The sequence below is a fragment of the Lates calcarifer genome, linkage group LG9 (genome assembly GCF_001640805.2).
Source record: "Lates calcarifer isolate ASB-BC8 linkage group LG9, TLL_Latcal_v3, whole genome shotgun sequence".
Classification (NCBI taxonomy): Eukaryota; Metazoa; Chordata; class Actinopteri; family Centropomidae; genus Lates; species Lates calcarifer.
This window is the reverse complement of record NC_066841.1, coordinates 13,483,076-13,506,043: the sequence shown is the minus strand read 5'-3', so window position 1 is coordinate 13,506,043 and position 22,968 is coordinate 13,483,076. Positions and strand designations below refer to the sequence as shown.

The window sequence follows — 22,968 nt, the reverse complement described above, 5'->3', positions numbered from 1 at the left end:
AAAGACAAAAAGATGTTATAAGTCTGTCTCTTTCTCGCAGTGAAAACTCACATAATGCATTTCTACTCACACATCCACAAATCTGCTTCCCTGAAACACACTCTACATGTCCTTTAACCCTGTCTTACCGTGCCCTCAGGGTCCACCAGCAGTAGGTGTTTGGCAAGTCCATTGTGCATGCCCGTCAGTACGTAGGACCCTGGGTTGGTAGTGCTCTTGCGGACCAGGAAGTCGCCATCTTCTTTCAGAAGTTTTTCAGCGTCACGGCGGCTCATTTTGCCATGGTACCAAGTCTGGCCCTCCAGCTCCTCCTGTGCCCGGAAGGCCAGCGAACGCACAAGAAGAGGGCTCGAGTTGTCCACGGATGCCACCTTATGAAGACCAGACATCTGGGACTGAGCTTGCCCCTGGGATGGTGGATGGGACTGAGACTGAATAGCGTCTTCGAAGGGCTCTGGTATTGACGAGGGCAGTGCCAGAATAATTAATTAAGATAGGAAGGATATCTGTAGCACAGTTTTTAACATGACATTTGTTAAATATGGTAATCAATAAAATAGTTGCTGGTATGAAAACCTAAACATGTTTCTTAGAGGTGCAAGGTCATCACTGTTTTAGCTTGAGAACAGTGCTGTAATTACTTCATAATGGTAAAAAGACAGATAATCAGTGTACAGGTCCCCAGTGGACTTTATGAACACTAGTCAATGCTATGGAGCATTGTTTCAGTGTGCACATGATACACATTCCTGCCAGTGGTGCCAAGAATACATAGAATGTGTTTGAGAGAGTAACAAACAAAAATGTTTTTTATTTTCAAGAAAACTTCACAGGGCACCTATGACTTGTTAGAGAACTATCACTTCTGGGGAAACGGTGAATCTGGCGACCTCATGTTGCACTGGTCAGCATAAACATAAATCCAATGTATCCATTAGAAATTTTTGAAAAATTCCACCCCTCTGCTTCTCCTATCAGAGGAAACTGCCTCTCTGTCCTGGAGTGATATCACTTTGGTTTACAGCTAAAAACAATCCCTTGCTGGTTCATGTCCTCCACAAACATCTTGTTTCATCAGGAAATACACCACAATAAAGTCAAGATTCTGTGTAATAATATTCTTAACCACCACTCACTATTGTTTAAGCCACAATAAAACAAACAAAAACACTGCAGTGACACATGATTATATAAGATATATGAGTGAAGGGAAGGAAACCATGAGTATCTGGAGCCAGTAGCTTAGCAGCTCCAGAAGGAGGGATTTACTGAAAAAAAAAGTAGAAAAGGGTGATGAGCTAAATATGTAAATATTCTTTTTATACTTCATCTCTGATTATGGGCATCTGACAATAGCATATCCAGATGAACATATTGATATGAGGTCATCAAAATAGCCTGATATCCTTTTGACAGTTCACAAAAATAGGTCATTACTGCATTCAAAGACTGTTATTATTAGTTGTAGTACAACTGATCTGTGATCTGTGTTGTGTATATATAAAGCAGACCCAGATTTATTGCTCATACTGAGGAGGATGTTATTTATGTAAATAAGCTCTCTAATTCCATATACCTTATCAGTTGAATACCTCAAAGTGAAATGTACACACTCCATTTATATGTAAATCTGTATGCAAATACATCTATATACATATATTATGTTTCATATAATTTGCAAACTGATTACATAGTGTTGCACTTGCTGGACAGTTGCCAGCCCATTATGAACACACACACACACACACACACACACACACACACACACACACAAACACAAAATTACACCTACAGGTAGTTTAGAGTCACAGAATAATCTTCTGTGCTTCTCTTTTGACTGGAGGAAACTGGTGCACACAGGACATGGGCAGTCTTAGACCAGAGCAGAGTGTAAAGCCCAGAACTTTTTTGATATTCTTGAGCAGACATAACCACTAAACCTGTCTGCATAGTTTTTCATTTAATTCTATAATTTTGTACATATTTTATTCTTTTACGCTGATGACACAACACTATCCAGTTATAACGTTTACTTAAATACTCTAGAACATTAAAAAAACATACATAAATGTTAAACATCAAATACACAATGGACTTAAGATCAAGGATCTTTTTTTCTAATGAGCTAGTGGAACAAATGCTCACATTTATCACTGACTACAGCATTATATAATTATTATAATTTCATTATGGAAGAATCTGTATCAAATTTGATTGAAATCTGTAGTACAAGTGCAGAGGACTAAAGTTAAATGTTACTGTTAACACTTAAAGAACCACAGCTGATGGACAATAACACCTTAAATAACTTAAATTTCACATAATAACAGTTCGTGTTTGAATTGTATAGTTGGCTGCTCAAATGTAATTTGTGTCATGGCAGTTACATAAAGCCATATGTAGTTACACATGTCTTTATGTAACTGATCTTTCATGTATAATAATAGCAAAGCCAAGGTTGAAGTTGGGAGGAGGAAAGAATACACTGCTGTACACTGATATTAACGCTGTCCTCCTATTGTCTTCATACTGACATGATGTTATTATAATGCCACAGCAAAGTCACAGGGAAACAAGAGCTAGGAAACCTCTATAATTAACAACTGATTAGAAAGTCATCTTGCAGTGTTACTCTGAAGGCAAGGCACAGATACCGTTCAGATGATTTGTAACGCTTCAACAGGTGAGTTTTAAAGGTGATTTGCCTGAAATTCATTATGATTCACTTGGTGAATTGAAGAAAAATTAACTCGCTTCTACATCCACTATTCAAAGCACGTGACCAACAGAAATTGAAACTTCAATACAAGCCAACCAAGACTTACTCATGTCAAACAGGTCCTTCTGTGGGCTCTCTTTGGCTGCAGCTGCCATGCCCTTTGTCACATTTTCTGCCTCTGCCTGGAGCGCTGCGAGCACCTGGGCATCAATCTGCTGGGTGTTCACATATGTGGGCATCTCTGTTGTTTTTGGTGCCTGACCTTTACTCTCAGGCAGACTGCTTATATCAAATGATCCTAGATATTTGAAGAAACAATTATGGTCAGAGCAATGACTTGATGAAATTCTGCAAAATGTCTTATCTATTTAAATGGTGGGTAAGCGTGGATTTTCTTACCCTGTTGTATGAATATGGGCTTTCTTTCATCTCCCCAGTTTTCTCCACAGTGCCGTCCTTGGTAATATGTCTGGTCCACTGAACCTGGGCCCATCTGATGACATATAGACACACAGTGGATATTTAAGACATTTCTCAGTTGTTGATATAAAATGTAACGTGCCAAAATTGAGATTATGGCTGCTGTTATGTCAGCTTTGTTCTACTACAGTGAACTCTGGTACATTTGTCTGTTTAGAGTGGTAAAATACAACAGTGTATACATTTTTTCCCTTGATCTGAACCAAATGAATGAAACTACAGGTGCCAAAGCACCTCAAGTCTAAATGTAAGCAACAGTAACTTTGCCCAGTTGTACCTGGCATCCATCGAGTGCTGCATTCTGATTGGTCAGCCGGGTGTCGATGAAGCCTCCGGGTGGTGGCATCTTGCCAGGGATGTTGTTATAGTAAGGATGCTCTGCTGACTCCTCCTCCTCCTCTGTCCATGGTAACTCCTCCATGTTTAATACCCTGGGAAAAATATGGTTTGATCATGAAAGTCAGTACTAGTCAATGTGTCATGGTGGGGTTGTGTTTTATGAGTGTGTTGTGAACACCTCACCTGTCATGTGTGGAGGACATCTTGCTTGAGGGACACTGCAGGTACTGCTGGAAGCGAAGGTCAAAGGCCTGGCCAATGGTGCTGATGACGTCTTGGGCCAGACCATCAGAGCACTCCAGGATGTGACATGCTGACAACAGTCAGAGCAACAAATTTAAATTCATGAGCATGTTGCACGTGAGATATGAAACATTCTACAGACTATTAAGAGAATATACACCTACCTCTTCTATTAACAGGGTCCTTTGCTACATAGGCAACATAATCTGTCGTGTCCTTAAAAAAAAGAGAAAAAAGACAGGTCTTACTTATCATACTTTAATACCATAACCTTTTTTCTTGATAAGTTGCAGTTAATAAATACTGGCTTTTAACAACAGTGTTGCAAAGGTTGAAAATTATACTTTCCAAATATGGAAACTAATAATATAATATCAGTTGGGCATTTGGTTGTTGTCCTTCTTGCCATGTTTAAAGAGGGATAAACAGTTTTTGGAGCAGATCTTTGGTAATGGAGCAATAAAAGTAATTACAGTCACAGTAAGAGTAATTACATTTATACAATGGGTGGGCAAATAGAGGCCAATGGGCCTATAAGAATGTTTGCTAAAGCTGAAGTTTTCACTTTCATAGTTCACATATTTTTTCCACAAATCAGCTGTGGGTAACAATATAAATAACAGGCTTGTGTAAATACTAATAAATATGACCTTGTAATAATCAATCCATCTATCAACGATCTCCATCTCAAATGCAAATAGGTAGCAATCTAACAGACAAAGCGTGCTGTTACATTTTTTTCTAAGGCAACAGTAATAACAGTATTTTCAGTGAACCATAAATGAAACTGCTCACTGTTTATTGAGTGTGGACTTATCAATTGTAGTCTTGTGGTGTAACATAAACCATCCATTCCATTTGTTAAGGGTAGCAGGGGTGCTGGAGCCTATCCCAGCTGACATGGAAAAAATGACCTTAGCCCTCAGATGCAACCCTAAAACCAGTTTTATAAATCTGTTTTATGTTTAAAAGAAATAAAATACTCACAATTAAAATATGAGATACTAAATGTATGATCAATACTAAAAAAACAAAACATCTACAACATATAGGGTTAGGGTTGGATCTTACTGTGCTTGTAAAATGATTTTAACAGTATCTACCATGCAAAAATGTATTTTCATTAATTAACCACATCTTTTTGTTATAATGTAGTTTAGGTTTTTAACATCACAAAACACAGACACCAGTTAATTTGACACAGGTCACTGAGTTACTTACAGGGTCTCCACCTGATGCAAAGGAGATGGACTGCATGTGATGGTTGGCTATGATCTGTCAGGAGTTAAATCAGACAATGCATATGAATTCACCAACATTTCCAAATACATTCTACACAGATTTTACACAGGTGTATAGAGCTGCAACATTTAAATGTTTCAGCCTCTCAAATAGGAGAAATTCCTGCTTTTTCTTGTTTTACGTTTGGATATCTTTTATCTGATTTTATTCGACTACTGCAACAATTTAATGATGTGAATTTACACTTTAGAAAACCCTGAGGACTCTTCTCTTTCTCCAGAAAATAGTGTCTTCAAATGTTTAGTTTTATCTGACCAACAGTCCAGAACTACAAAGATATTCAGGTGACGATTGTGTGTGACAAAGAAAAGCATCAAATCTTCATATCTCAGAAGCTAGTAACAGTAAATATTTAACATTTTTTCTTGAAAATTAGTTTAGTAATTAGTTTTCTGTTCAGCTCTAGCTCTCTGCGTTATCATCAGAGGAGTTGGTCCTTAGGATACCAGAAATATTATTCTGCTTTGTGTGAGATACTATTTGTAGGATTTGGATTCTTCTTCTGTTACTTTGGCACCATCTGCTGTTAGTATTAAGAGTGACACTAGGATAGAGAGCAATACATGAGACAAACACTGACCACCCTTGATGGAAAGAAAAGTTTTGTCATACAAATAACTTAGCTACAAACAGTAATGTGCATAGAGAAAGTTGGGCTACCAACTTCCTCTGGTAATTGTAGTAAAATAAGGAGAAGTCATGTGCTTTTAGCTGCTCTTTTATTACACAGAGCCCCTTCAACAGACATCCTTAATTCTAGAGAAAAATTGTATCACTATCTCTAAAAATACGATTTCCTTTATTGTGACAACCTAAATGTGGAAGTAAAAGTTTTTAGTTTATTATTGATACACCACCTTGCGGACATGTGTATGATAAGTTGTTGAGCATATTCCATATTCTCAATTTTTCCTGACCCTGAGGTGCATGTGTACAATAGTAATTACCATAAACAGTGTATGTGGTTGCCAGGATGTATGTGACAGACCCTCTAATACAATGGTCTCATAGTAGTATTAAGTATTAAAGGTTGCCAACTGACCTGTTTGCAGTCAGGTGTCATCAGGTTGAGGCTACTGGTGGAGATATTTAGGTTGATAGACATGCCAGCGAACTGCAGGTTGCTCTTGCCCAGGATACTGGACAGAGCTTTGGACGGTGGCTGAAAGGATCAGAGGAGGAGACAGACAGACACAAACAAATTAAAACAAAGTCTCTTTACCAAAGATTTAGTATATCTTTAAGGAAAAATTCAACATTTTGGGAAATTATTTGCATACTTGCTGAGAGCTAGATGAAAAGATCAGTATCACTCTTATCCGGTAAACATGGGAGCTACAGCCAGCAGCCAGTTAGCTTAGCTTGGCATAAAGACTGCAAAGAGGGGGAGCCTAGGTTGTGGTGAGCTGGAAGGTGAATCTTATATCACCTTTGGACACAGCCAGACTAGTTGTTTCCCCCTGTTTCCAGTCTTTATTCTAAGCTAAGTTAAGCTAAGCTAAGCTAACCAACTACTGGCTGTAATTTCCTATTTATAAAACTGGTATCAATCCTCTCATCTGGCTTTCAGAGAATAAGCTTATTTACCAAAATGTCAAACTGTGTTCCTTTAAGTATTTTTCATTGAATCATCATTTCACCACTAATGAATGAATACAGAGGAAACATTATTGTTGAGTTTGTATTGATTACAGATTGGGCCTTGGGAGGATTGTTAAGTGTTGGCTATGTAAATTATGGTTGTGAATAGTGATTTTAACAAAGAGAAGAAGGCAAACAAAATTATTCAAACCCATTCAGAATTTTCAGAATCAAGCTGATGTCACCGGAGTGTTTTTGCCAAAATAACATTATCATATACCTTACATCTATTCAAAGAGAGAAACTAGTCGGCACTGATTTTGCGTTATATACTCCCTGACATTTGAACAAGCTCTAGAGAGCAGAGTAATGCTTCATTTTACACCCCACATTAAGACACAGTTTCCTCACACGCTGTGGACACACACCATGTACACGCAGACACACACACACACACACACACAGAGAGGACAGGCGCTCGCACAAAACATGCACACGAACACACACACACACACAGTAGCTCAGCCTCCTGATCACAGATATTGTGCACTACATGAGTCACTAAGCACTGTGCGCGGTGTGCAATGCATCGTGGGCTGGAGCTACGCCCACGCACATACAGTCCCATACCTCTTCATCTCTCTCCTTTCTCCTCAGCCTCTCTCTTCTGTACGTACAATCTCTCTCTCATCATCTCTTCCTCTCTCTATCTGTCTCCGTTTTCCCTGTCTTTTAACATGAAGGAGGGATGGGAGAAAAAGAACTTACAGAGGCGATTCTATATATAGAACATGGAAGGATAAATGAACATCTAATGCTGTTTCCTCTTTTTCCATCTACTGTATATTTCACTAACATTTATTTTCTCAGCTCTCTCAGTGTGGCAGTCGCGTGCATCTTTCTGTCCCTGCCTCTCTCCCTTCATCCGTCCCTCTCTGTCCATCCATGTACCTTTCTCTTCCGCAGAGCTCCTTTGGTCCCTGGAACAGCCTCACACACCAGGCTGATGGCTTCCCTAGAGGGGGGAAGAGATGATGATGAAGCGAAGATGGTGACCATAGACGGTTTATTTTATGTTAAGTTATAGTAGAAAATGAATTAATGTCCAGACCAAATTTCATGACCATGAGATATTTTAGCCTGGACAAAAGTGGTGGAACTACAGATCAACATTAACCATTTCTATAATCATGTGCTAATTTTGCTAAAAACTTTCTAGGACATTTAGGCTATTTCTTGATGAATATCATGATTATCTAGTGTTCTTACTATGAGAGAAATGAACTCTATGCAAGCAAAACTGTGGGTATATTTTGAAGATTTTTTCTATATTTATTCACTTGTGGAGGCAATGATGTATAGCAGACAGTCAGGAATGTTTTATTTCAAGGTACATGAGTTAGCAGATGTTTTTTTCCATCAGTAATTTCTTATTGTAATGTGATAATCTAATAATTATTAATTCAGAATTTCTTTGGATTTGTTTCCCCTCAATGTAATATCATCATTGCAGCCACTTTTAGAGCTTTCAGTTGGAACAATGTGAGTGCTGCTCAACTCTACAGGTTGCTACATACAATGTGGTGAATTTGTAGTGCTGAGTGTTTTATATGGTGCCAGTAGGAATATAACAAAAACAGTGCATCATGTGAAACCATGTAACCATGTCTGGTATACAGGGGTACACATCAAAGATAAAATCTAAAACTGTCGTTCAGATAAGTGATCCATTTTATCTGCAGCACCCATCACTGTGCTATCACTTTTATATAAGAGACAACAAGATATAGATCAAACAGTGGCTATAGATAGACTTGATTTGATGCAAAAAGTCAAATTCCCCTCCAAGACTAAGTAATTATTGGTTTCATGACAGAAACAGAGATTTCTGTATACTTTCTTGGTGGATAAATCAGAAGTAGGTTCTTTTAGAAAAAGCGAAATCTAATAATAGCAACGGCAAGAGACATAGATTTCTCTCTCTGTTTGTCTCTCTCTTTCACTATCTCTCTCTTTATAGAGAGAGAGAGAGAAAGGCTTACTACTGTGTGGCCTTGCTAGCTAACGTTAACACTGGACTGATTTCAGGAAGTCAAGCAGAAAAGTAGACATGACACAAACCGATTCACTATTGGCCTCTGCCTCACTGGTCAGTGATTTTAAAGATACACATGGACCCACAGAAAATTCCATTCAAACAAATTGTGGTAACAGGCAGCCTAAATATACTCTAATACAGTACATAAAATACCAAAATCTTGTCCTAATTTAAATGGGGTTAACTAAGAGTTAGATTGCAGATAGAACCTTATTAATACTGAGAATTCATTTGCTGCTTAAGCATAGCAGAAAGCAAGTATTAAATACACAACTATTCATTACTATAGTTACGATATATTGCATTTGGGCACAGTTAACAATTCAACAGCATTTTTCATTAAATTTAGACACTAGATTTTGGTCACATTAAAGATTCTCACAGACAGATATGAGCTGAAAATACAATATATAAAGTTTTAATAAGTGTAATTCATAGCAATGCAAAAACTTTTCTCTTTCTCCTATATTGTTCCTCTGTTTGCTGCACTCCTGTCTGCGGTCTGCAGTTCTTCAGTGCTCTTCTCATTGCTTTTCTTTTCTACAGTTTCTCTCTACTTTTACTCTCAATACAAGCTATTAAGTGATTCTCAGTCTCTGAGGTGCTATCATTGCATGTCTATTGCAAGATACAAGTTATTAATCGAAAAAAATTTTCAACAACTAGCCAATTGGAGATTATTTTATTACAAGCTTGGATTTGACTGCTGTCATGTCTATGAATAGGTACAGTATATTACAGTATGAATAATAATAATGACATTCTTGCTAAAAAAAATTAGCATGAGCTGTGTAAAGACTGACATAGTAGCTCACAGTATAAATCAGCTATTCACCATTGACAAACTGTGGAATTACATTCTTAATCGTGTAATGTGAGTGTGGAATTGGTCTGCAGGATCTAAAATCATTTACGATGATATTGGATTCAGCTTGAATTAATACAATTTTAAATGCAGCTACTGTATGGTTCTATTTGGGGTAATTGGAGGTGTTGTAAAATGGATTTAACTGACATGAAGTATCTGTGAAAGATCGAGTAAGACAACAACAATTTAATTCATCATGGTGCTGCGTGATGGATGACAGCCACTCACCACTGAGTTGTCTATTAAAAGAGCATTTAGGTAAATAGTTTCCACAATCCTTTTTCTAAATGTTGATATTGTAATGGGAGGAATATTAAGCTTTTAAATAAGATACAATCAATTTCAGTATAATTTTGAATGATATATGTGTTTTTGTGTGTATTTGCTAAATCTATGTGATCCTGTACACATACAAGAGTTTATATCAGTAGAGAGTGGCAGAATTTAATTTAAGGTGCCTTATTCCTTAAATAGCAAAGAGCTCATTTATCCACGAGAGACTTTTACAGGTTTGTTTTCCTATATTTATATACAAAAGCATCACATGACTTTAAAATTAGCACAAGAAAATGCATTAGTTTTTAAGGTTTTTAATGCAAAACGTTCCTGGGTTTTCAGTAAAGGATTTAGAAACTGCACAGTAAGGAAACATATAATCATGAGGTTCAGTCTTAATTATGAATAAAACACTTAGTATTAGTCTTAGGTGTGTACTGTTTGTGGGCTTTTCCTAAAGGAAATCTTGTAAACTCTGAGAAGTTAGAAAACAACAAGTGTGAACATACCTTGTTATTTGTGACCTTGTGGTGAAATCCAAGGATCTCATTGACCGAAGGACTTCTATACAGCCAAGGTACTGGAAAGCAAGAATGAAAAGCTTGTGTGAAACAAATATTTAAAGAATACCAAAAGTAAAATCGCAATCTACAGAAAAACACACCTGATTTGTTTGGGTTTCTAACTAAAACTCACTAAATCAAAATAACTGCATTTCTTCAATATGTAAATCAATACAATTTTACAATTTTACACTGGACTCATTGGTTAACAACTGACATGACATGGAGACATTATGTCAAGTTTATGTTGTCAGCTCAGTCTGTTAACATGTTAGACTCATCATTTTACAAACACTGTTTGTGTTTATCAGAATAGCTGCTGAATGTGTCAGGAAAAGTAGCTTTTAATTTCTCGTTTTTATTTTCTTTTCGTGTTCAGATATATTGTCACTTTTGAATTATAATCTCAATAGAATTTTAATTGTAGTGATGTATTTTGTTTCTGTCATTATCATTAAATGACTTTTAATAGTGAAAATGTCACTTCATGGATCAATGAATTTGAACACTGCAGCAGTTTTGGACAACAACCAGCAACTTGAAATTTATGAACTTATATCACAGATATATTCAAAGAGCTGGATGCAGTGCCACTAAGCCTCACTGTCAATTTGTCCCAGTGGCCTCCTGTGGTATTGTAACGAAAAATCCCCTGTGGCCCAAAAAGCATTTACCCCATAGACCTTTGTTACAGGAGCGAATTCTGTGAAACTGTTTTACAGGACACCTCCAACTGCAAACAAGGTCCGTTATTACTTTCTGTGAATGCTCATGAAATTTTAATCCATGGAGGTTTGTAATACTTAGAGCCCGGAAAAGTGAATGTTATGTGTGCACAACGTCATCTCAATGTAAAGTCTAGGGGCTGAGTGGGAAAGCACTGACCGGGCCAAACAGTAAGGCACACGTGTAGTATGCCTCAGAGAGTCACTTAGTTTAATATAGAGTCTGCACAAAACACATCGAGAGGAAATTCTTTTAAAGGATTGTTACTGAATGTTAAATTGGTAATTACAGCTTATTATCCTTTCACCCTCACCTTCATCTGCTCACGCATGTGTAAGTACGAGTTGCAAGCGGACTTAAACCTGTATTACATCAGCAAATGTGTTTTCATGAACTTGCTTGTATCATCATCTTTTTCTAGTTTCTAGTTAAAAATAGAAACATCCAGCAGGAGTTCACAGAGCCAAAGTCTGACACACAGTTGATGCAAAGTTGAAAGGAAAAAAAATCAAATCGATGCTTGTTCACCATAAAATTATTTGCAAACTGCATCAGTGTGTTACTATGCCACATGAGGTGACTGTAGTCATAATATCCCATAAAACCATCTTCAGCACCAGCCTCCTACTCACATTACAACACCTCTTCTAATTAATATTGCACAGACTGGGAACATTTTGTGCTGACGAGTTCCTATCATTATCGGAATCACATTCATAATCTCATTGTAAACAAAACAGACATCCAGACACACTAACATTTCTATTTCCTCCTTTGCCGAAAAGAATTAAGTTATTAAGATCATAACTTTGGTGTTATGAGGCCCCTTCCCTCCAGTGACCGTTTCGCAAGTACCAGGAAACAAATAACGTTTTGTCAACATGACGTTTGCAAATTTGAAATGTTCTCTATTTTAAGAACATTGAATTTGAAGTGCACAATTCAGCCCCAGCCAAAAATAAATCAAACGGTTCTAAAATTGGTAGAGACCTATTCTGAGCACAACATGGAGACTTTTCTTCTCTCATGTTGTACAACAAACAAGTAGATGATTCACACAGTATAACTGAACTTCAGATTAATTATGAAAATCAATGGGAGGCCAGCTCTGAAGAGCCTCTACATGATCCCAGTAAACAACACAACTTCTAAGTGATCATATTTATAGCTACAGTACATCTGAGGTCGATAACTGCACATATACAGACATAAATACACAGTACTGTCTTAATAACAGGCTAACACCATCTAAAACGTGAAATCATCTATCATACTGGCTCTACTTTTTGAACCTTTTGCCCATGAATTTAAACATCTACTTTATTGCCAAATATAAAAAAATTCATATCATTCAGTTGCACTCCAGTCAAACATAAAACAAAACTTGCTGCCATTCAATGACGTGTACAGCGCTTACTTTAGACAACATTCATTATATACAGACTGGTTCTGCACAGTCCAGATAGGATATGTTGAATTATGAGACACTTTATTGATAAACATGCTTAATGAATTAGGTTGATGAAACAAATATTAATAAATGTTAGATCATATGGAAAATCTGCACAAATACAGAGGATAAACAGTAACAGATAACATGCTGTAAATAATCAAAATATACTAACCAGTGCAAAATGCAAGGTTATTACTATACAGTAACTGCAATCAATATTTTTTATAATATCAATGGATCAAAACACCACTTGTGTGTGAGGGCTGGACTAGTGATGAACCTACAGAGAATTATCACCCAAATATGCAGCTTCCAAGGATTTATTTATAGCATCTTTCAGCTAACTGCCTTGTTTTTCTAGCAGTTCAGGTTCACTCTCACTGCTCTCATAGTGAAGTTTTCAGCTGTTCAATTGTTTTTGACTAAAAAAGTTCTAAAAATCCATTGCACACTACCTGCCCAACATCAAATGGCAAAGTTAGCAACTAGCTGGTGAACATAATGGAGCATTTAGAAGTTGAAGAGATATTTCCATCAGGAGATGGTGGAGACCAAACCAGAGCTAAAATAAGAGTGAGCAATGCACATACATTCATTAGGTGTCTAGAAACACAACTCTAAATCAATGATAATGTTGCTCTGTATCTGCTGGATGTAAATAACAGGCATCTGTTTGCTAACAAGTCCTCCCATCAAATATGCTGGGACCGAAGTAATAAGTTAAAAAAAAGTAAAAAAGTAAAACAAAGTCATCAACTTTACAAAATTTCATTAAGAGGATTGTTACCACAAAGGTACTTCAAAATCTTGTGTGAATAAGCAATCTTTGGCATAAACACATAGCTGCCTTTGGCTAAAAATGTGAATGTAAACAGTGTCACTGTCAATCAATGTCCCGTTAGAGTAATGGCGCATGATGTGCGAGGAGTGACCGCATGACGCTAATTAAAAGTGCTGTGAGCAGAACACCACCATGAACTCAATACACACAGGACTCAAACCACAGGGAAAGCAGGGGGGTGGGTGAGCACAGACTGGACCCATTTCCCCTCTAACAATGTGGATGCTTTCAACAGCATTGACTGGACAAATAAGCGCCCTCGGCCTTAATGCAGTTAATGGAATGTCACACTGGTCACAGATACTGTAGGCTTTGTTCGGGCAAGTCGTAGTAGGTGTCATATGATGGCAATCATACTGTGTAACTTGATTTTGGAATATAACACATTCCACCTGGCATCACTGTTTGGTGATCTCACTCAGCCCACAAAACTACATTTTGCTTTTCGGTTAACGTGCTGCATAAAGACGAAAAGATTATACGTTCAGGCAATTGTTCATTTACTGCTAGTTTGTGGTTTCGGTGAAAATGGTTTGCTCCGTTTTCTTCATTCACTTCACACCTTGAAGAGCCAGGGCTCGGCATCATCACTCCTCATGGTAGTGACTCATTGCCTTCATGATGACATTCACAGCTCTCGTAGTTGTGCGCCTACTTGAGCTACCTTAAATGATGTATGATGGCTGAACGGCATTAACATGAGATACGGATGTGATGAGACAAACGTGCGCTCGCTGCACGTCTTCTTTTCCTCTTCCATCATTTCACTATCGCTGGGCTAAAACAGCCATAGAGCTCATACAGATGCACAATGTACAGAAATAACACATCACCATGGTTACAAAAGCATAACGCTGTGGCTCTACATATACAAGGCAGACAGAAATACCGTATGAATTGAAATGTTTACAGCATGCTCAAAATGACACTGATAATTGCTGTATTTATTTTGCCGTCACGTTTTTCCTTTACTTTTCCCCCAGCGTTGACCTTCTCTATTTTCTGAATTATTCAATATCTGTTTTCTGCTTCGCTCCTCCTTCACTCAGCCTTCTGCTGTAGCCAACCTACATACACCCACTCAAGGGCATGTTGTGATGTGGAAGTAAAACTACATTATTTCTTCTTTATACCCCACTTGCAGGTGGCTAAGCTTGAAACAAAAGAGAGAATTGGTAAAGAACATACAAAGAGGGAGAGGACAAAAACAACATGAGACAGGGAGAGGATCAGAGACCACAAACCTTAACAATGTATGTCACTCCTGGACCAGAGATCTTCTCGCTTGAATGTAGCCATCCTCTTGAGGGTTTGCTCACCAGTCCACCACCTCCACCTGGATTCCAGTCCTCTCCACCGGGCTGGAGCTCGTCCAGCCTGCTCTTCTTGCTCATGCTGACAGCTGGCTCCAGCTGCGAGCAGGGGGTTGAATGGGAGGCCGAGCTGCACAGAGAGCCGCCCACACCAGAGGCTGCTGCTGCTGCCGTCGCTGCTGCTGCTGTCGCCGCGCTGGGGCTCGGGCCACTGGAGCTGCCTGAGCCCGATCCCCCACCCCCCTGCAGCTTAGACACAGCCAGGTCCTTGACAGCCGAGGGCAGACCCTTGATGCCCAGCAAGCTGCCTGAGTTGCTGAATTTCAGGCTGGACACCTTGTTGATGAGGGTACAGAGGGTGGTGCCTCCATCTTCCAGGTGGTCAGAGCTGTGGCTGGTGGGGGTGCTGGAAGCAGTGGTGGTGGAGGAGGGCTGGACCTCAGTCGGAGGTGTGTAAGATGTCTCGGCTGCAGACTGGGGGGTGGCCGAGACCTTGGGGTTCATGGACAGGCCGTGCAGAAGCTCATCGACGGATGTTACTGACTCATTCCTGAAGCGGTTGTATTTGGTACGGTGAAGCATACCCTTCTCTCTCTTGCTCTCTCCCCTCTCCACCAACCGACACGCACAGCCTGCCTCTTTCACAAGTGTGCTGGCAGACGTGGCTGAGCCGTGCTGATTACCCTCTCCTTTAACATAGCAGCAGCAGTATGGCCAGCAAACGCCTTTTAGCAATCACAGGCCACCTGACTGTAATTTTCTCTACTGAGGTTACAGTGGTGGTTGTGTTGGGCTGCTGCTGTTGTTGTCGCCCAAGTCCAATCTGCTCTCAGTAAAATCCAGAGCTGCAATCCAATCCGTGAGAGAGAAACATACAGACACAATCCATGAAAACACAACACTGAAGCAGAGGAAGAGAAGGATGGAGAGAAAAAGGTCTCTAAAAGGCTGCCAGTGTTGTGGTACAGCTTGTTTGGTTTCCAGTGGTGATGCTGCTACTGCTGCTGATTTCTAGCCTCAAAAATCCAAAAAGTAAAAGAACAGAGAAAGGTCTATGTTGTCGATGATCACGGATACTGCGAGGGAAGAGCAAATACTCTCTACTGACTGCTGCCTGCCTGCCTGCCTGCCGGCTCAGAGCTAAAGCATGACTCACTGATCTGAGAAAACCTTCTCAACAAAAGGCTTGCTGAACACTGCAAATCACTTCCTGTTGGAGGGAGAAAAAAAAAACCTCCCACTTACAGCACACTAGAACCAATCAATTTTTAAATTCCCCAGTATGATATTTATACGCTGTAATTCTTTCCCCTCTTATTTGTTTTTCTGGGAAACGGAAATGAGGAATGAGAGGTAGCTTGATTATTTAACATAGAAAAATAATTATTCTGAATAATTTGCATGAATTCATGTTTTAAACAATTAATGTTTTCTAAAAATGGATGGACAGATGAAAGTTGTGATAGAACGACAAACACAATGAACTAATCACAGGATTAATAAATTAAGTGAAATAACTAATGAAAACCAGCATCTATTTAACTGACAGCTACAATCACAGTGTCAGCCAAAGTATTCTCTTAACAAAAAAAGGCAGTCTTCTTTGATCCAAGAGTAAAATCTCTATTTAAATGTATCATAAAGACTTAATTTTCCTTAGAGGATGTAAAACAAACCTCTATAAATCATTGAAAGAAACAATACAGTAAAATTTTAGCATGACTGAAAATGTGTAACATCATTAATATACTGTCCCTGTTAATTTATAATAGCTGCAGAGTATAGGTAGACATCACTCTTGGTTCTCAGGTTCGTAAAACCTATGACTAAACAATACACTTATAATATCTATAATCAGCCATTAATGCAAAAAAAAAAAAAGAGCCTTTTTTTCAATTTTTTCACATAAAACTGTTTTGACACCATTTGTCTAATGTGTAGCGCTAATCTCTATCAGCATTCTGCAACAAAGGAACAAAAAATTCAGTTCCACAACTAGGAAACAGGTACAGATTCACAGCTTGTCTAAAATACCCAGTAATCGGTCCTGGTTGAACTACATGAATGGCACAACTGAAGAAGACACAGTATGAACGACATGTTTCTCAGGCAGATGAGTCAATGAAACATCGGAAAGGATAACAGAAAAAGCCCAGCAGCAGCAATGAAGCATCTTTGTCTCCCCAGTAGCGGAAAGCACACAGCCAGACACCATTCATGTAAAATGTCCTCAGGAGCATCTAGCAAAGCTGAAAGACTGACACTCATTCATAAGCAGCTTCCGCTCTCACTCTGCTGCAGATTTCGCACTGCAGTCCCTCCCAACATCTCTCTTTCCTGCCTGGCAAATATAGGAAAAAAAAAAAAAAGACAGCACGTCTGCCTTCTCTCCTCAGAAACAAAGGCAAACACAAAAGCAAGGAAGAAAAGGCAGGCCCTCGCAAATCAGAGGAGGAGGCAAAAAGACAAAGGAGGAAAAGAGCAGACGACAAAAATGCATGCAATATTTAGTCTTTTATGTGAATGAAATAGCAGGCTGGCATACCAATGTTTCTGTGAATGGAAGGAAGGCCTTTCTGCCTCTGCAAGGCAATCCCTAGGGATGGCATGGTCTTATCCAATGAGGAGCCAGCTGGATGACTCATTCAGGGGAGGCTTGCAGAATAGTGGAAGAGACCATTTCAAATGCAGGTGTACATTTTGTTTTCTCTTAATTTTCCTTTAAAAATGCTACGTACATTATTAGATACGAGATGTTTGCATAATTTAAGAAGGTCATGTTCAATTAACAGGACCCAAAACAAGAAAACATATCCAGGATAGAAAATAGAGGTAAAAATGCCACCCCCGTGATTTTGATTGTCACCATTATCAGCTTTTTTCCCCCTACATTCATGTGAACAGTTACCACCTACACATTTAATTAGTAATTTACTGTTTATGTGTATGAGGGTAGATAGTACGAATGCACAAGAACAACAAATGTATTTTACTGTGACAGATAAAGTTAGCTATTTCATTGTATATGATCACAAAACTAACATCCTGATTTTGATTTTACCACAAGTATTGCAATATTTCATGATTTTTCTTATAAGCTTAAATCATATAAAATTTGTTATTATTCCCTTTAGCAAATTTATAACCCTCCAAGACACACATCTGAGAGACAGTGATCATTAAAGCACATCTTTCTTGCCACTAGACATTTATCAGCTAATATACTGGTTAATTTATCAGCAGACACTACCGGGCAAGCACTAGTATCGGTCATCTTCATCTACTTTATATTATCTCACTATTAGACCAAATAAAAAAATCTTCAACAAGGAAAGACTACACTTTGTACAATGTGTATCTGCTGCACAAACTGGCTTTCAGCATTCTAAACACTATGTGTGACCGTATGACTAGCTGTAGCGACAGTGCAAGCTGAGTCAGTACTATATGGAAGCACTGAGCTGCCAATATTAAAATCAAATAATTTATTCCAATTAATTTACAAATCCATCACTATTGCACTTACCATACACTGTAAAACCCTATAAAATGTATAATAATAATCATAATAATTAAGAATTATAAAAATTTAACACTACTGTATATATGTTTTTATATTTTCAAACTGGCAAACAATATCATAAACTTCAAAATGCAACTGACAAAAATGCAAACTGAGCTTTTTCATTTTGAATTTGACATCATTATTTTTGCTAATAATAAAAAATAATTACTGGAAATGCAGTTTAGTGGTTTTATTTTAAGAACAGCTTATTGTGTGTAGTCTCTTGAACCCCGTACTCAATCAGTGATTGTCCAATCATAGATTAGCAACTATGACTGGGCAGGTAGACGGGGCTGTCACTCAGCCTAGCTGGTAATTTGTCCCAGTGGCCAACTTTAGTACTGCCTTTACCACACAAAAGCATAAATACAAGGAGTGTATTATACTGTGTGTTTGTTTCCTCTAACTCCTCTAGCTAATCACAAATATTAATACCATAGTGGAAAGCAGTACAACAAAATAATAAATTGTAAGATTTCTGTAGCTTTTAATTTCTGCAAAAGATGTAGGCTGAAGCTTATTCTGCCAGGATGGATGCATTTACAATATGCATCCTATTTTGCATTAAGAGTTAACATCAAGCAAAAACCTTACAATATACTCTATCCTGTTATACTTATGAACTGTGCAATGTGGCTTCCTGGTAATAAATCCTTGTATTTGTAATAATCATTTTCAACATCTTTTTAAACTACTGTACTGTGTCCTCCGTGTCTTCAAGTTCTCACCGCAGCTGTTCCGTAAATTTCCCCCACTTAGTCATTTCCCTTTGCTGTCACTCTGTAATCTAAATGTGGAAGTGAGAAAAGTCTGCAGAATACCCCAGACAGACAGATGAATTGGGCTTCGTAGCCTTCCTTCAGAGTACTGTGTAGCCATGGGGACAGGGACGCAAAAAGCTCTACTCACACATTGTAGTGCTCTGTTAGCAGGTGTCCAGTAAGGCAGAGATCCAGAGGCACTGAAGGCCCACCCACCATTTCCCTGCCACTGTGGAGAGAAACACATGGGGGCTGAGAAGAGACAAAAGGGTGGGAATACCTGGAATGGAGGATGATGATGATGACAGGTAAGATTGGAAAACTATCCTAAACTATCCTCTTTTTCAAACTGAGGAATGAGTTACTGGACACATCGTAACAACCCACATATAGTAGGTGAGTGACAGGTAATGCTTTCAAAATGACATACCCTGAATTCATAAATCACGTGAATTAAGTAAAAATACACAAAATATACAAGTAATTAATTCAGATAATTACCCAAAGTTCAGAGCATTTAATATCATAATATCAGTGTTCTTTCTCATTTTTAGACATACATTAAGCGCAAATGAGAAAGGAGACACAGGAAAAGAGCATCCATTGGCAAGGAAAGCAGCAGACACTTCTCCACTTGACTACTGTTGCCAGGTTACCAAAAACATTCAAAAAAGCAAGAGTTATTTTAAGACTAGCTAGAAGCAAAATAACCAATGTTACAGAAAGGGTAGACACAGGCAACTGGTAAAATGTGACAATTTTTTGTTATTATGTTTTTTTGGTTGTTTTTTTTTATGTATTATACACCAACAGCAAAGAAACGCTCCAGAGATTTGGCTCAAGACTTTGCAAAGTTTGTAATATTTGAGGATACTTTCAACATTCAAAATATAAAATAAATGGCAAATTATTTGCTATACTCAAGATTTCTTCTCATTATTGTTTTACAAAAACTAGTTCCACAAAGCACATAAATACATTATTTAAAATTCCATGTGCACAAAGTTTAAATTATTTTCAAACAGATCCTGCTACCAGGCCATCTGATGCCGTGAGCTGACATAGCAATGTGGAAACAATGTGACAGTCACTGGTAGTGATATACCCACAGAATTATCACCTAAATTTTACAGAGCTTTACAGCAAGTTTCAGCTCCTTCTTTAGCTGTCCGACCTGCAACTTCACTGTTCTGGTCCACTCTCACTGCTTTCATATTGTCAGGTGCAGCTGCAGCAGTGCTTAAAACTCACTGTATGCTGCCTGCTCACCACTAAACAACAGACAGATCCAGTTAGTGACAAGCTGGTGAACACACTGAAGTATGTAGCAGCTAAAAGAGAAAGAATATGGGAATTACATTAGCCAAGTGGACAGAAATGCAACTCCAAATGAATGATAATGTTGCTCCCTAACAGCTAATACCATTCTACCCAACTCTTCAATTAAGTTGGTTTTTGATTAAGTATGACGATGAATCTGTTGGTGAAAAACAGTCTGAGAGGAATTATGTGATGGAAAAATTTAAAAGGTAGGTGCCAGTATATACGGATACTGAAATGCTTAAAATCCATATGCAGAGCCAGTGATGAAATCTGAAATCTTCCTCTTTGATTTGAACTCACTAAACCAAAATATAACTTATCTATAGAACTTGTACATTCTGATGGGGACAACTAGCTGGAGTAATACTGAGATAAGGTTAAGACATTTAAAATAATCTGGTTGTAATCAGCAGTCACATCTAAAAACAAACTAACAAAAGCACAATTTTAATTAAATCCTACTGGGAATACAAACATACGTAGCTTCCACATTTAATTGTTCACTGGTCCTGTTTGCTGCCATACATTTGCTTTATTTGCAGTTTATTTGCATCACTGGTTATATTTCTTGTTACAAAGTCATCTTTATTAGGAGTTACACAAGTCTCTTACTTACAATGTTACCTACAGAGGATTTATAAAGAGTTATGCCAAAGTTTTGATGCAAATTATGAAAGTGAAAACTTCAGCTTTCACATTTGGCCCACGCACTGCTACTGCTGCTATGTTCAGCATATGTATGTTATATAGGACAAGGACACCTCTTCGTTTCATGTAAATAAAAGTTACATAACATTTGGTTCGCATTATCTTCACACTGAATGGAATTCCTGGAGTGTCATTTTCTTGCCCTACATCCATGACCTAATGAGCAGCTGTTATTCCAACAACAATATTGCCTGTGGTTACTCAATTATGTATCTTGTTCCTTAACACTCACGGAAGCACAAAAAAAATGAATAGCAAAGGGAAACTATACTGATATCCTACTTGGATAGAGCCAAGTGATGTAAGAATTTCCTGTGTGCACAATAACATCTATAACCTTGAAAGCCCATTTTCATAATCATGTCTAGGGCATCATTTCAGCTTTCTGTGAATGGTTCATTAAAAACGTGGCAGAAGCATCGGAAGCGCAAGAGGATCACATATGCATGAGTGTGTTTGTGTGTATGTGTATGTGTCTGTAGACACATGGACCCACTAACCTTTCATTGTACTAAGCTATCAAAGCCACCTCTGAAAATCACCTAACGCTGAAGAAGGTGAAGAGGATTTACTGAACAAAGTAGTAATTGTAGTTGCTAATTTAATATCTTTAGTATATAGAATTACTAATTATAGTTATTAAGAGTATTACATAATGTACCACTGTATTATTCATACAGTTACTAAAATCCTATATGTGGTGTTTTATTTTGAGTAGGGATACAATTGTCAATAGGACATAGGCCTACAAATGTTAAAAAAAAAAAGGATCCATTATATGTTCAATCACATTCTAGGCAAATAATGCACATAATAAACATTTAATACTTACCATTAAAAACTGTCTGTGACTAAGGTTTTGACAGTTAAATGAAATGCCTCATTTAGAACAAAACTATTCAGTGTTAATTAAAATATGTTCCAAAGTAGACTATTAATAATACATTCACTCCATGAATCATGGCATATTTCTCGCCATTACAATACATTACGTGATTTTAGTAATAAATGTTATAGATATCCGTATCCGTAAATCCAAATCACAAAATAAAACATAATTGAACTTTGAGGTTCAGTGGGAAACATTACAATTGTTTAAACTGTAACGACTTGCACCATGGCATAAGGTTAAAGGTAATGAAAAGGCTACAAAAAAACAAAAACAAAAACCAAAGTCTCTAAACGTAAGACAAATACATCAATAGATCTACAGACCTGCGGCAAACTATTCAAAGGTATATCCTAAAAATGATATAAGAGACATTCAGCTAAACAATACAAATAAGAGCAACATAGCAAGCTATTTAACGTGAAACTTTACTAATGTTACTCACCTGTGCTCTGATGGCAATGGAGCTTCGTCACATGACCTAGACCATCCAATCGAAGCTTTTGTACAATTTACAAGAAAAAAGCTGAACGTGAGTTGTGCCGCCATTTTGTTTACACTAGCTTGCTGTAATTTTTTTCTAAATAATTTGGCTTCATGTGAAAATGTCTCCCAAGCAAATATATTATTCGGAGAGATACAATAGTAATATCGTTGACTTACTGCGAACCTGCAAGCTAGCCAACAGTCAGCTTATTTAACCTCTGAGTATTAAATTGAACATTTAACAGCCAGTTAGTCTAATGCTTCAAAACGTTTTTTGTAAAAACGAAAAATATAAAACGCTATATTTGAAGTCCCACCTATTAAGCAATAAATCTCACCTTTGTGTCGTTTGTTGAAGTTTGTTTCAAGTGTGAAAAGGGTTGGTTGTTGTCCCTTTTGGCCTTTGGAAGGGAAAACAAACCTAACTGCAGTAC

General features: G+C 37.8%; 1 protein-coding gene across 1 annotated transcript in view; it reads right to left on the bottom strand.

The window, feature by feature from the left end:
- Nucleotides 1-22,968, bottom strand: part of shc3 (SHC (Src homology 2 domain containing) transforming protein 3) — a 25,882-nt gene extending 2,914 nt beyond the window's left edge. The window contains exons 1-14 of the mRNA XM_051072928.1: nucleotides 22,873-22,968; nucleotides 22,494-22,548; nucleotides 19,277-19,357; nucleotides 14,734-17,457; nucleotides 10,416-10,486; nucleotides 7,616-7,679; nucleotides 6,126-6,245; nucleotides 5,003-5,056; nucleotides 3,946-3,997; nucleotides 3,722-3,851; nucleotides 3,477-3,630; nucleotides 3,119-3,212; nucleotides 2,826-3,017; nucleotides 129-454 (exon numbers count right to left, since the gene is read on the bottom strand). Coding sequence (XP_050928885.1) covers nucleotides 129-454; nucleotides 2,826-3,017; nucleotides 3,119-3,212; nucleotides 3,477-3,630; nucleotides 3,722-3,851; nucleotides 3,946-3,997; nucleotides 5,003-5,056; nucleotides 6,126-6,245; nucleotides 7,616-7,679; nucleotides 10,416-10,486; nucleotides 14,734-15,384 — 1,908 coding nt within the window. The 5' untranslated portion in view covers nucleotides 15,385-17,457; nucleotides 19,277-19,357; nucleotides 22,494-22,548; nucleotides 22,873-22,968. The remainder of the gene's footprint in view (nucleotides 1-128; nucleotides 455-2,825; nucleotides 3,018-3,118; nucleotides 3,213-3,476; nucleotides 3,631-3,721; nucleotides 3,852-3,945; nucleotides 3,998-5,002; nucleotides 5,057-6,125; nucleotides 6,246-7,615; nucleotides 7,680-10,415; nucleotides 10,487-14,733; nucleotides 17,458-19,276; nucleotides 19,358-22,493; nucleotides 22,549-22,872) is intronic.